At 38.2% G+C, this 15,232-nt stretch overlaps 2 protein-coding genes across 2 annotated transcripts; both read right to left on the minus strand.

Annotated features, from left to right (window-relative positions):
• Nucleotides 1-219: 219 nt before the first annotated feature.
• On the minus strand, nucleotides 220-5,240 carry LOC117261968 (mannose-binding protein C-like). Its single transcript, XM_033634575.2, has 4 exons — nucleotides 5,087-5,240; nucleotides 2,861-2,971; nucleotides 2,695-2,760; nucleotides 220-1,565 (listed from the first exon to the last, which is right to left on the minus strand). Exons 1-4 carry the CDS (start codon nucleotides 5,235-5,237, stop codon nucleotides 1,183-1,185), a joined length of 711 nt encoding a protein of 236 aa, XP_033490466.1. The 5' UTR covers nucleotides 5,238-5,240; the 3' UTR covers nucleotides 220-1,182.
• A 1,209-nt stretch (nucleotides 5,241-6,449) lies between these two features.
• Nucleotides 6,450-14,171, minus strand: LOC117262826 (mannose-binding protein C-like). Its single transcript, XM_033635978.2, has 6 exons — nucleotides 13,879-14,171; nucleotides 12,374-12,389; nucleotides 11,323-11,389; nucleotides 9,898-10,047; nucleotides 8,613-8,678; nucleotides 6,450-7,073 (listed from the first exon to the last, which is right to left on the minus strand). The coding sequence occupies exons 3-6, from the start codon at nucleotides 11,387-11,389 to the stop codon at nucleotides 6,694-6,696; spliced, it is 663 nt and encodes a 220-aa protein (XP_033491869.2). The 5' UTR covers nucleotides 12,374-12,389; nucleotides 13,879-14,171; the 3' UTR covers nucleotides 6,450-6,693.
• Nucleotides 14,172-15,232: the final 1,061 nt, after the last annotated feature.

Genomic DNA, 15,232 nt, shown 5'->3' on the forward strand with positions numbered 1-15,232 from the left:
TTGCAGCTTGCTGACAAAACGGCCCAACATTCGTGGAAAATCTGGCAGGGCTACAATCTAGTCACACAGAAGGTTTTGTCCTAGTCTAGTATTTTTCTGAATCATGAAAAAGTATATTTAGTGTTTTCAAAAATACAAAGTTTGTACTCTAAAGTAAAAAAATTAAAAGTAATTGAATTATATATTTCAAATACAAGAAACAGGAATACTGCTAATCTTTGATCACTGTTTTGCATGGAGGTTCCATACAGGAAGTTAAGGTAATGTCATTGTGCATCTGAAAATCGTAGGTTCACTTTGAGGAAAAACATTTGCTCAAAAAATTCAAATCAGGTTTTTTTTTACCGATAGTTTGATGTTCGGTTAATTAATTGATCTCAATCATCATCTCTAATGCACAAAGTCAGTTTAATAAACAATATGAAAGAGCTAATTTTAATATAAGAGTCCTCTTAGATCAGGTTAGTATTTAAAAAACAAACATTCTTTCTGGCATTGCAGCCAGACTAAAGAGGTTAGAATAGTTCTCACACAGCAAACATAATATTCTGACCAACACTCTGTCCCTGTATTTCCAATGTGTATGCCAGCTGTGTGGATGAATAAATGAATATCAAGCAAAACCCTTCACACACAGCATGTAAGCAAATGGGTGTCAAATGTCCACATTAACATAGGGCTGCACAATTATGGCCAAAATGATAATCAAGATTATTTCTCACAATTATTTATTGTTTTTAGGGACAAAATATTTTTATTGTACTTTAATATTTAAATAATACAGCACTGCTGCCACTTAATGATGTGCTATATTCCTGCTAATGTACTAATTTGCATCAGAATAAGACTTAAAATAAGATTCTTCTTAACCTGAATTCAGTGCATCTCCTATGGATGCATATCTGCAGCGTCACTGTGATGGATGTCTGAGATGACGCTAGATAAGGACCGCTGCACCAGTGTCTAAATGACAAAAAGTCATTCGCTCTAGCAGATACATGAAATCAGCAACGCTATATATTTTTCTACATTTCCTCCGCTCTACACACCTAGAATAAAACAGATATGTAATTAATCAGCTAATCAAAACCCAAAACAAACACTTAAAGCTAAAAGCTAAAGATAAACTTATCGGGAAAAAAAATCCATTAAAACAAGACTTGCAAGGAGCATGAGATCTTTTTATATCTGACAAATGATGTAAGCATTCAGAGAACATTCAGGTGTCACTCTCCAGACACCGTTTTCTGACAGCATGGTGCAGCCTGTATCTTGGATGGATTTGTCTGGCTGCCCTTCTTCCCATTTGGTAAACGTCAGAGGTTGGTTTTTCATATCAGAGTCAAAATTCCCCACTGCCTTTTTATTGTTTATGTTGATCCAGGCTGTTTTGTAAATGTCCCCAAAGAACTGAGTCAGTACTCTGTTCTCCTCCTCATTCTGGGGCAAAGCCAGCTCTAAGCCTTGTTGGAAGCAGAACTTGACAGCCCTGGAAAAGGCGCCTCTCTCCTTGTTGGACACAAAGTTCTTCTGACCAACTTTCCGGAAAAAGTCATAGTTTATAACTGAAAACAGAAAACAGCATGCAGAAAATTAGGAATGAAATAGCAAGTGAATACAAGTTTTAACAAACTCAGCTTTGACTCTCTGTCAATCTCCGCTCAAAAATTTTGACGCAAAATATGAAATGTTTTATGTGACAAACTAATCTTAACTCAGGTTTCACTTACTAGGTTCTCGAAGCTGTCAACATTAGTCATATGTTGACAAGTGGCCCTATATTGGGGCTTCAGAGTAGGTTTTTGACATTGAATGTGACTTGGCTTTATTTTTGTAAAGTGGGATGAAGTGGTACGTGTCCTCCATCTCATCTTCTATGTTTCAAACCATCACCGTCTAGGGTGCAGTCCTACAGCACACTGATGTTAAGAGATGCTCAGCACTTAGCTAACATGATGACATCTGAGCCAGTAAAATCACGTACAGTGAGATGCTATCGAAAACTCAGAAAAGGCTATTTAGATGACCATGTGTTTCTGTTATTTTGTCACATGTGCTCTTTAGGTAGTTATTTAATATGTTTCGTCTTCCTCTGACACACCAAACCAACATCAAAGAACTATTGGCGTCGAAGGCCAACTGATGCGTTACTGTAGGTTGCCTTTGTTTTGGCCAAAAAGTTGCACTTGAACACACCACAAAGACTACAGCCAATGGCCAACTGGCACATAGAGGAAATAACTCTATATTGACAGGACAGATTCAACATGCTGAATTAGCTGAAAAAGAGCCAACAAGGGCCCACTATTGCCAACTATGTGGGACAAAACAAGGGCAACAGACACTCACTGACGATCCAGCATTGATTGTGTTGTGTGTCAAGGTGCTTAAAATCACACTCTTTATTTGCTCAAAACAAAGCGGGAAAAAATACAATGAAATACTTGTTCTATATTTCCTATTCCAAACAAAATTATGCACTCCATTAAAAAATAAATGCCTGTCTATCCTCATTCAAATGAGATTAATGAAGTGCAGTATGGCAGAATTCCAATGAAAATATTTTGCTTATTGTTCCTTGTAAGAGCAATGCCAGTCCAAGAAAACGGTCTCTTGAACAGTTGCAAATAATCACCATCCGCATGCATTCATTTCTTGTAACTATCCCTTGTATTCATTAAAAAGGATACTTACCCAGCTCTAACTTAGAAGTGCTCTTCTTTAAGGCTTCAAGGTCTGGGATAATTGAGCCAAAGAGAGCTGGATGAAACAGATTAAGTTACCAATGTTACTATTAGTACTAAAATGATTTAAACAATTTCTAAACGGTGTGTTTAATATTCTCTAATAACTCAATCACCTTGTTTACACGGAGTATCCCCAGTTGGTCCAGTTGGTCTACCTGCTCCAGGATATCCAGTCCCACCCCTTGGTCCAATTGCACCAGGTGCTCCAACATTTCCAATGTCCCCTAGACATTAAACATCACTAAAAGTTGATAGCCTCACTCGCAGTTTAGCGTGGACACACTAGAGTGAACTTGTAAATCATCTTTACAAAAGGCAGCATGTTTTAGTATAACAATTATGCACTTGCATTTGAGAGACAAGCTATATTGTGAGTACTTTCTAAGATCAGTCTGTTTCACCTCAAACTCTGAGAGTTGACAGCGCAGTAGAGAAGCTGCTCGAAACATACAATGGTAGAGCATTAATTATTGCAGTTAAATGATCTGAAGCCTTTTCATTTTAAAAATGTATTATTAAACAGTATATGAATTGCATACTAAACACTAGGCCAGCATAATTATCCCATTATGAGCATAAGCAACTGCAGATAGTTACAGCCTGACTGGCAACCCCAGGTTTAAATCTAGGGTATGGAAGCATTTTGGGTTCAATGGAGCTGAAGGGAAAGGGGACCTGGACAAGAGCAAAACAGAGTGCAAGTCAGTCCATCTGTGTATTTAATTATGGATCATTACAAATACATTATGCTATGTTTTAAAAGTAGCAAATAGTCACACAGCGAGAAATGAGTCATGTATAGAAATCAAAAGCTTGGATGCAGCAATTAATCATTAATTGTTTCATAATCAAATCATAGCCCTCTGAATTATAATCGAATCTTGAGGTGTCTGGAGATTCCCACCCCTGCTATGGGTGAAGCTCCTCTGCCTTGCCTAAAGGGAGGTTTAATTTTAGACAGAAATAACTGGAGTCCGGTCACTATTCAGATGGAGTATTGGTAAAACAAAAGGTGCTACTGATATGTTCTGGGTTTTAAAGAGAAAGCATTTTCTGCTCTGTGTGTGTGTGTGTGTATGGGTGTCTGAGAGTGATTTAGTGGTGCACATGTGCAATCAATGAGTGAGTCAGTGGTGCAGGAGTGTTCTTGTGTGTGTGTGTGCGAGACTAACATAATAATGTGAATGAAGCTCAGACTTAAACAAACAGACTGCAGCATTTATTTTCTGTGGGTCACTAGTATTTTCTTTAGCAAAACTTGGCTGATACACAATACATTGCCAGGTAACGTTACCCACCACATTGATTTCTCTTATTAATCAGCCATTATAAAAGCCATAATACACGTATGTTCTTTACATGCCTTATGAGTCTCAGCTAACAATCACTGATTAAGGTTAAATGAACTTGAATATGGCATTAACTAGACTTGCACCTATTACAATTTTTTGGGCCGATGCCGATTTCCAATTTGCAGAGTGTTTGGATGGCTGATTCCGATTTCAGTTTTTTCAAACCACTTTACAGCACACAATATACGTCAATACGTCTCGTCAGTTTCAAGCAGCACCGTGCAGCAGTGAGAGCTCCACAGTTCAATTTAACACGGACAATTAACAACTTTCTCCTTTTCTATTTTGATGTGTGTGCGTGAATGATTAAGGTGAGAAGCCGCCCATGTTTCACTTCCTCACATCGCCCAAACCGTGAGTTGCACATGTACGTGTGTGTGCGCTGCTGATTTTACACGATGTCAGTCACACGGTGCGCCAGGAATTTAAATCGGCATATTTTAGACTGACCGGCTGGTCGCAGGTCATGACCGATCACGCGAAAACCGGCCCAGTTCCGAGCACTGCCGATAAATCGGTGCAAGTCTAGCATTAACACTATCTTTGTTGTGTTGGGACCGCTCGGCATACACTGGATGTCTTCTCCTTAGATCTTGTAGTGTTGAGCATGTGCAGTTGTGGTATGCTAACTCCGTTTTGCAGTGCACACACTGAACTACGTTGTGTTTTTGTTTTAAATTGTAAGGATCCCACAGTCTTTACGCTTTCTGTCGTTTCCTTTTGGCATGTCTGCTCTTTATTGCTCTCGCTTTTTTGTTGTCCCTCTTCCTCCATTGTTTTGCAGTCCACGCTTCACAACTATGTTACAGCTGCATAGGCTATCAAAAGTGCAAGTAACATAAGGGCGTTGTGTCCACAAAAATAACCTTCCATGTGAAACGCAGTGCACTGTATAGTTGTACTGGATTTAATGAAGCCTCGAGGCTTTTTAGTAATGGAATTACTTAAATTACTCGCTGACTTGTTTTAGCCCTATTACCTACCCACCTTTTTGACCGGGAGGTCCAGGAAAACCAGGCATCCCTGGTAGCCCCGGTATCCCTGGAAACCCTTTATATCCTTTGGGACCAGGAGGACCTGGAAGCTGACTGTAACCAATAGGAGCCATCAGGCAGAGGATCCAGAATAGGAGACACATCCTTATTGTCTATATGCAGAGCAAATTTAGATTAAATATGGTTAAGGAGTTTTCCATTCATAGGCTGCATCAGGAATATTATCTTATCATAATTTTCAACAATCAAGTCAAAGTGAGGAAAGTCAGAAGAGTTTCCAGCTTGATGTAACAGGAATGGAATTTTCTGTGCAATTATATAGAAAAGTTATTCAGAAAATGAGGTATCAATGATGTTAATCAAGCTCCAAACAACACCAACAGAAAGAAACTCACTTGTGAACGAGGAGAACTGCTGGATGTGCTGCCTCTGTGCTGCTTCCAAACAAAAATAGCTGAGAAGAAGTTCAGTCAAAAATATGTGAGAATCATACCAAGGAAATGGAAAGCAGGTGAAAAATCTTTTTATGGGATATGACACAGAAAAGAGAAGTCCCAAAACCTCCCTCTTTTTAACCAATAGTCTGAATGGTTGCCAAGGTCAGTGTTGACATATATATTTAAAACACATATCTAGGCAAACATAATTAAGTTCTTGATTGAACATTGAACATTTTAGATTGAATTTTTCCTTCCAATGTCAGTTCAAATGTATGTGCCTATAGCTTTCATTTCAGTATTGCTGTTACAGTATGGAATAATATATACAGAGTTGATTAACTTGACACAGTTTTGACTTGTAATCATATCACTGAACTCTACTGTGTGTGTGTGTGTGTGTGTGTGTGTGTGTGTGTGTGTGTGTGTGTGTGTGTGAGAAAGAGTGATAAAGAGCACAATGCAGTGAATCATCATCATCATTCCCATGATGATAATGTTTTCAAAGGAATCTACTGGATATAACCATCTTTGTGCTGGTAGTGGTCACAGATGTATCATATTAAAGGGGAACACCACCTGAATTAAGAATTTTAATATATTATTTCTATGGCCAAGAAAAGCTCAGTCAATATTTGTGAATATGAGCTGCTGTCTGTAAAAGCCAGAAACCAGAGAAGTAAGTCTTAAAACTTGTGATGTCATAGGGTATAAAGTCTGGAGCTGCTCTATAGACAATGAATGGGAGCCTGATTTTGTTGTCCCAGAGAATGCTTGTTTCCCGTTTGTATTCCTGAATGAGCTTTGTTCTATTGTAGTGTTCTCAGCTCTGAAACAAAATGTACCCATTTTGCCAATCTTGTTAAAATGCAAATAATTGAATATTGAATGAATGAAATGAGACTATTTCATTGCCATACACTTTATTGTGACACACTGAATGCCTTCAGAATTCACCATTGTTTCTATACATATATCATATTGTTGCTTTAACTCCTTTATATAGGAATACATCTTTGCAGCAGAAATAATGCAATGCTAATGATGCAATTATACATGTCTGTAGTAGTGACAAGGATCTGAGATAATCGTTTTGGGGAAGTTCAACATGTGAAAGTTATTTGTAGGAGCAATTGTTTCTCATCTTGTATACAAGAACTTTCTATATCTGACAAATGATGTAAGCATTCAGAGAGCATTCAGGTGTCACTTTCCAGACACCGTTTTCTGACAGCATAGTGCAGCCTGTATCCTGGATGGATTTATGTGGCTGCCCTTCTTCCCATTTGGTAAAGGCCAGATGTTGGTTTTTCATATCAGCCTCAAAATTCCCCACTGCTTTATTGCTGACGTTGATCCAGGCGTTCTCGTTACTTTCCACAAACACTTGAGTCAGTATGTTGTTCTCCTCCTCGTTCTGGGGTAAAGCCAACTCTAAGTCTCGTTGGGAGCAGAAGTCAACGGCCCTGGAGAACGAGCCCATCTCCTTGTTGGACACAAAGTATTTCTGACCAATTCTGCGGACAAAGTCGTAGTTTATAGCTGAAAATAAAGAGAACAACATGCAACACATCAGGAATAAATGAAGCAGTGATAACACACTTTCTAAACTCAAAACTGTGTTGTCATGTTGGCCCTCGAGCTCTGCTCAGATGTCTTTGCGAAATGCATTTATTTTACATGTTTGTTGCTCTGACATTAAAATATCAGACTCTCTTACACAGGTGAAAAACAGTCTCCACAATAATGATGCAGTTTGTATGTAAATACATTAAGACTGAGGAAATATTGCAGCATTTCACTAAAAATATTTCTCATTGCTCCTTTCTCAGACAACATCTTCCCTGAATAAAAGATACATTTAAAACAAATATACTGAGGCAATATTAAAAGCACAACATTAGCATGAACAAAACTTATTTCAACAAGAAATCAATAGGGTTGTAGTCTCCTGGTCGACTAGTCGATTTTTTGGTTGATGTGCTCTCATCCGACCAAATTCTCATTAGTCAAATAATCGCCGTGTTACTTTCATGAGCAGAAAAGTGCTACATGGGGCTTTGGTAGTGTAGGCGCCCCATGTACAGAGGCAATGCCTCGCTGCAGCGGTCGCAGGTTCGACTCCGGCTTGCAACCATTTGCTGCATGTCACCCCCCGCTCTCTCTCTCTCTCACCCCATTTCACTCTGTCCTGTACATTAAAGACAAAAGCCAAAAAAATAATCCTTAAAAAAAAAGAAAAGTGCTACATCAACAACTTTCCAGGATGAATCCATTATTTCCTGCGGCGGGGAGAGGCTAAGTTACCTGTGAAAATGGGGAAAGCTGGACTCGCCCACCCTCACGCTCAGCATCGTGGTGACGCAGACGTCCTGTCTGTTTCTGTAAGCTGAAACCATTTCCCTCAGTGGAAATGAAGCTTGTATTTACTTGTACTTAAGACAGAAGACAGTTGTTTTGTCGGTGAATGTTGTGAGCTGTAATGGAGCCAAATTATGTACCGTTACCTTTGTTAAATGTTGCTGTTGTCCCTGGCTTTATATGAGAACAGGAAAAGATCGCTAGACGCTAGGCTAGTTTATACAATGTAAAATGCCATAAACTTGTGCTAATAACATTAGCATGTTGTATTGTTGGGGGAAATGTGTCCAGATAAAGACAAGTGTTTGTCTGTCAGTTCTACGATATATAGTGAAGCCAATTTGTGTACTTGTGTTTGAAATTGTCTCTATTAAGCCATGTTTAATGTGAGTTTTGAATCAACTATATAAATAAAGTTCGATTTGAACTAAACTTTACAGCACTTAACACAGTCCTCCACCGCCGACTAGTGTTTTGGAGGTGTAACTACAGAGTAACAGACACACCACCACAGAAGTAAAAATAACGTGCAGATTTTTTTTTGCCCACGACGATTAGTTGAAGATTATGTGCGACTTTAGTCGACCAAGATTTTCTTTGGTTGACTACAGCCCTAGACGTCAAACAAAGCAGTGTCTCTTGAACAATTATATCTAATCTCTTTCCACATGTTCTCATTCCTTATAACACTCCCTTGTAATTATTGAATAGGATACTTACTCAGCTTGACCTTCGCAAGGCTCTTTTTTAAGGTTTCAAGGTCCTCCATAATAGGGCCAAAGATATCTGAATGAAACAGATTAAGTTCAGTTACCAAACGGGTAGTAAGTTTGATCTGAGTCCACACTGTCAGATGTGCACCTTCTACAAATGAAAAGTTTCATCTTCACTTCTTGCACAAGTTAATTTGTCTTTTTTTTCCTTCTCTGAATACGCTGAATGTTGAGTAAACCAGAATTGGCTCAATTTTCACTCTTTTCTCACATGTATGCACCGAGACCAAAGTGTCTCAGACTAAATGTAGTTTGAATGATTGATTGATTTAAACTAACAAAATTACAAAAAAAAACAGACAAATTATTCATCAATAAAAGTAAGCATTAGTTAAAACCAAGTGGCAACCTCCAAGGCTTAAAAATAAAGCCAATGCAGATGTGCCAAAATCTGCAGTTCCTTGACTGGCCACTTGAGGCTGATTCCAAAGCAGGGTAAATCCCCACAGACTCACGTGTTAAAATGCTCAACTGTACAGCAGTAATAAACATGTCAACAGCCTGGTTCAACAAATGGTTTTGGAAGTTATGCATATTTTAGGGCAGGGCCACTCGACTAACAGGCTGTCGGCAAGGTGTTGCTACAGTTTATGAGACCACAAGTTTTAGTCCCAGTACAGGTTAAACTCCAAAAATACTGGACAGGTCAGTTGCATCTTTCATTAGACTCTCTGTGCATGGACATCACCCACATCTTTCCAATTTCATGCCCAGTTTGTACCACAAGCTTTCTGATAAACATCTGAAATCTCAAGCCTAGATTATCCTGATTACATTACCAGTTATTTTCTCAGACATGAAAGTGTTGTCACAGGTTGTGTTGTTCTTATCTTGATGAGTACACTGATCCTGCTGAGTGAAATCGACCCTTTAAATTGCAGTGTGTGTAAATCTTAGAAATCATGGGCTCAGAGTTTAAAAGAGTTGAAAAAATATCACTCACAGCCTCAACAAAAATAAATACCTTAGAAAAAAAAAAGTTAGTTAGAGTTAGTATGATACTGAACTTGGACGCGGTGTATAAGTGTATCTATTGACATCTCCTAAACAATGAGTGAGTCTGTGTGTATTGAGATTTCTTTCTGTATCAGTGAAGACTGAACCTTGCTCAGGTTGTACAACTGCTGCATCCTACATTTTATTAAATGACAAACAGCAGTTACTCAGTTGGTGAAAATAATTTGATACAATAAACAGTATATATGCTCTTTAAAATCTAGAAAATATGAAACCTCGTCCACAGAATGCAGCAGGTCCACGTGGTCCAGGATATCCAGGATATCCAGTTATTCCAGCAAGTCCACGTGGTCCAGGCGGTCCAGGCGGTCCAGCCGGGCCAGCCAGGCCAGCCGGGCCAGGTGGGCCAGGTGGGCCAGGAACTCCTGTTGGGAAGAGCAGGGAAGGTATGGAGCTAGAACAGTGACATTAAGTTTTGGCATTGAAAACAAAACTTGAACTGAAAAAGGAAACACTCAGCATCGGTGAAACTTGATATATGGTATCTCAAGGACGCCTACAGGGAATTTCTTCATATTTGGTACAGAGGTCCACTGAGACTCAACAATCATTTGATTAGATTTTGGTGGTCAGGGGTCAAAGCTTGATGTCTTCATGACCTTACATCCACGTCATGCTGGAACATGATATTTCAAGAACTGCTTGTAGGAATTTCTTCAAATTAGGCACAAAGGTTCACGTAGACTCAACAATGATCTGATTAGATTTTGGTGGTCATAGGTCAGGGTTCAAGATCAGTGTGACCTCATCTGTCTCATTCTTGTCAGCGTGATATCACAAGAATACTTTGAGAGAATTTCTTCAAATCTGGCGCAAATGTTCACTTGGAATGAAGAATAAACTGATTAGAATTTTGTCGTTAAAGGTCAAGGTCAGTGTGTCCTCACAAAATGTTTTTAGCCGTAAGTCAAGGATTTATATGCTAATTATGACAAAACTTAACACAAATGTCAAATAGGATAAAATAATAATAATAATAAAACATTTTGGTCAGATACTAAAGTGGTGACTCTAATTTTGCGTACCCACCTTGAAACTGTGCTGATTGTATAGTTCTTCTGTGTGTGAAGCATCTATGTTTTCTCAAACATGGATGTAAACTGTAAGAGAAACTTAACTGGTGCACAGAGGCATAAAACTGCGGGGTAGTAATTTATATTTTTTTCACTTTTTTTCTGTCACAGTTTAACAGATCCAGACTTAAACCTCCTGAGCTGCTCAGATTCATCGAGCTGCCCCGATAATTATAAATCTGAATAATAACTTTTATGATTACATCAGTATGGAGCAGCTGACGATGTTGCCAAGCAAGGGCAAACACTCTAGCTCTTGAGGCTAACTTTACTACTATTGACAGATACTTAAACTGACAGTTAAAGTTTTACCTTCAGTTTTCTCTGAAGAGTAGACTTTTTATAGATGTTTTTCTCATGCAGACTGTTTTGGTCTTTTGCTTTTGTTTTTCTCACCACAAAGCATTGTTAACATTACAGTGTGTTGTTGCACCATGCCAGTCTCCATTTTGTTTACATCTGCTTCCCCATGAGATCACCCGAGGTGGTGCATTCATGCTCTTTCTGGCATGGTAATCATAAAAACATCCTGTAGTGTGTCATGTGGGATTTGGGGACCATATTTACCTGCAGCCTGATTGTGGCCAGTAGAAGTCATCAGGCAGAGGATGCAGAATAGAAGAATCATCCTCATCTTCAGAATGAAGAACATAATAATTATTGGAACCACAATTTCTTTATTGTCACAAAAATTAGATCAGCAGAGAAGGTGAGGTTTTGTGGTAGGTAGATTAGGTGAATATTAAACATAACTGTGATAATACTGACATGATACTTTTCTAACAAGTTCATCTACTAACTTGGATAATGACAGTAAATCTTTGGAGAGGAGGATGAATTGGGTGTCTGTGTTTTCATTACCACAACTCAACTACCACAGTCTGAAGTGTAATCGCAGTGTATTTTAACTCCATTTGGGGGCTACTGAAACATTTAAAATCAGTATAAAATTACAATCCGATTCAAGGGCTCACTTACCTCCCTTTACCTCTTTGTCTCCTTTTAACCCTTCTCTCACTTAACTCCTTTTACCACCTTCCCTCAGAGGTACAGTTCACCCCAAAAATCTAGATGGTTTTGTTTTGAGTTGCCAAGTGTTGAATATATCAGCTGTAGGGATTTCTGCCTCTCCTGGAATATAATGGAACTAGGTGGCTGCTTACGTTGCTCAAAGCATCAAAAACTAGAGTGAAGGCAGACATCTCTTCAGACAAAACACGGCAACTCACACCAAAATAATCTAGACTGACAAAATGGAGGGAAAAAAATGTACTTTTGATTTTAGGGTGAACTTTTCCTTCATCTCATATCTCTCTTTATCCATCTCCAAGCATCTTCTCTTATCCTCAGTCACACCAGTTTCTCATCATCTTCTCTTCTGAAGTTTTTTTACTCTTTCTATTCTCGACCTGCCAGTGAGTACTTTTGAAAGAAAGTCTTCTTGTGCTTGTTTTTTAGTATAATTAGAAATCAACTAGTTAACAGTGAACATGTCATAAATTTGATACAGGTTTTGGCTCTCACAGCCTTAATCACAAGGAAAGGACTTTTAAGTGCAACTAATTTGTCTTGTAGAAGCCGGTGGGGGGAAGTCAGGGATAAAAAGAAATTACAATACCTTCAGCGATTCAGCTCTGAAATAAAAAGAAAAAAAGAGGCAGAGTTAAAGCTTGGGAGGTCAGACTGTCGTTAAAGCTGGGTTCCTATGGATCCTTCAAAAGTCTTAAAAGTCAATGGAATCATTAGTCTAAGAATAAGACCTTAATTAGTATTAAAATGTCTTAAATTCATCTTTCAGAAGTCTTTAAAATCTTATGACATGAAAAGTAGGATATCGCAAATTATTTTCAATAACATTGCATTCTAAAATATAAAATAATTTGGCAAGATCAATTTTTTTTAAAACAATTTACCAGTTGCCCTCTGGTATTAATATCAGGCAGATCCGGATAGAGGAAGAAATACGCAAATACATTTACCACATCCATTCAAAGGACAAATGAACAAAATTTTTTTGTTTAAGGCAAACCAAATACTATCTTTTTGACAATATGTTCATAGTTTTCCATGTGTTGCACTGAAAATAATGATTTTGTTTTTCAGTGTTTGAAGTTGATCATCTACCATTTCAACTTGACCAAAAAGTAATGTTATATCTAACAATAAATATTTGGACAAATTAGTTTTTTGATCATACTTTTTGTTTTGTTTTTTTCCTTCAATTTTGGTTATTGTAAAATTGGCCTGAAATTTCATACTGAGTGGCATTAAAAAAGTCATAAAGTTTTAAATCTAACTTGTCTTGAGATGCAGGAACCCTGGGCTAAAAGATGGAAATGTGAACAAGTTTTGCTGTCACTTGTCCACTACCATTTTTGCACAAAGCAGTATTCTAAGAATTTAAAAATGACCCAGGACCCAGCGAAATATTAATTATGATATAACATTATTTGGCTGTCTTTTGACCTTCTTACTGTAGATTAGAGCTTAGATTCTCTGCCCGAGCCCAGCAGGCATATAGGCTATGTATTATAAAAAGTAAAATTAATATGACACATAAAGTTACAACAAAGTTAGTTACAATGGTGCAACATTGTGCGCGCACAGCCTGACTGAGGCTGCACAAAGTTAGTTTTTGTTCATCTTGTATGTTATAGTTCACTGTTCATTTTTTTTCCGTTTGACCTTGGGATCCTAAAAAAAACACCTGTTTTATTACATAATCATGCTTCTGTGTTGCGCCATTCATCAAGATCTTATATTTCTGTCATTAAAATAACAAGAATTGTGGTTTAATACTCTTAATTATAACAGCCAACTTATTGAAAAATGTCTGGTTTAAATCGGGCTCAGGCCCATAATTACAGTTAATTGGACGGGCCGGGCCGGTCCCCGACATAACGTGCTCGGGCCGGGTTGGGCTGGATTTTTTGGGCCCGATCTAAACCCTAGTGTAGATACAGAGATGTGTTCATATCTAACCTGTTTATAGCTTTTAATAAGACTTAACTGAACAAGCTTTCATTTTTTATTTTTGAGACCACATGTTGTGGTTTCTAACTCGTACAGAGAAATGACTTTCAGGCTGTGAATTGTCATGAATTTAATAGCAAAGGAACTCACTGTGTGAACGAGGAGTGATGTGCAGGATGAGCTACTTCTTCACTACTTTTAAAGAAAAGTGATAAAGAAAGTAGTGAAGAGTGTATGTAGAAATTCGGTCCAGAGTTTATAACGGATGTTGAGAGAGAGAGAGAGAGAGAGAGAGAGAGATGATTAACTATGATAATCAGATCAGGGTGTCATGTCTCTCAACCGCCTCCAAGTGCACTCTCTTATCTTCTTCCTCTCCATGCAGTCCTCATACTCACAGAATTGAAGTTACATCTAGTGGCCACAGTTTTTTTTTTTTGTTTGTCCTTTTTTTAGTTTTTTTTTTTTTTTTGTTTTGTTTTGTTTTTATCCTGTTGCAGCAGAGTGTTGCCAGTGGAAACACCACTTCAGTGTAGAGGGCTGTGATGTTTATTACAACTTCAGCAATATCTGCTGCCTCATGTTTGAAACACAGATCTGGAGTTAGCACAGGAGTAGTCTGACTCACTGGATGTGGACTATGACTATGGCCTTTACCTGCCATTTGCAGGATATTTAGGCTGACTTTCTCCCTTCCTTCTGCTATCTGTTACTGTTTTGACAAATGTTCTTAGCTACAGGAAACAACAATTACAACCTCTGAACTAACAATGTACACACTGAAAATGGCCAGTTGTGATGTTGATTTGGAACATGCTATAAGGCATGTCTGCTTTGTTATCAAATTATGTGTCTTTCTTTATCAGTAGAAGTTGAATGTCACAGTCCACATTCATCTGATACTGTTTTTTTTCTGTTGCATTTTCTTTTTAATGATAGTGCTCACCTTCTCACGTGCAAATGTTCCACCTGAACAATTTCCCCTCAGGCAGTGTTTTGCAGAGGCACCATTGTGGACTTTGTGCCTCACTAGACAATTGTGGTTGGTTTAAAGAAATCTAAACAAGTCAGAGTATTTATCCCCTAAAGCCAAATGATAATGTGTGCTGTGGACATGGGGCTGACTGCACAAGGCTAGCACATTTGTGTGGCTCAGGAAAAGTGTCCCAAATAACTGGCATATTTAATGTGAGATCACAGAATTTCATAAAAATCATCAGTTATACCTTGAATAATTAAGATGCATTGAAAAATAAAGTAACACAGAGACGTAGACATCATTTTTACAAATGCAGCAGACATAATGTTCTCTGAAGACACATGATTCATGGAGCTGGGTCAGTAAAACAGCTCTCACTCTCACACCTAACAGCTTGAAGCATACACATAATGACACCATTTAAGAAATTCCCTCCTAAACCACTGCCTGAAAAAATGAGCTCAAGACCATTTTCCAACCACCTTTTTGAATCAGAACTATCGCAAACTTTCTCCACCCTGCTAC

Source organism: Epinephelus lanceolatus, chromosome 5 (assembly GCF_041903045.1).
Source record: "Epinephelus lanceolatus isolate andai-2023 chromosome 5, ASM4190304v1, whole genome shotgun sequence".
Classification (NCBI taxonomy): Eukaryota; Metazoa; Chordata; class Actinopteri; order Perciformes; family Serranidae; genus Epinephelus; species Epinephelus lanceolatus.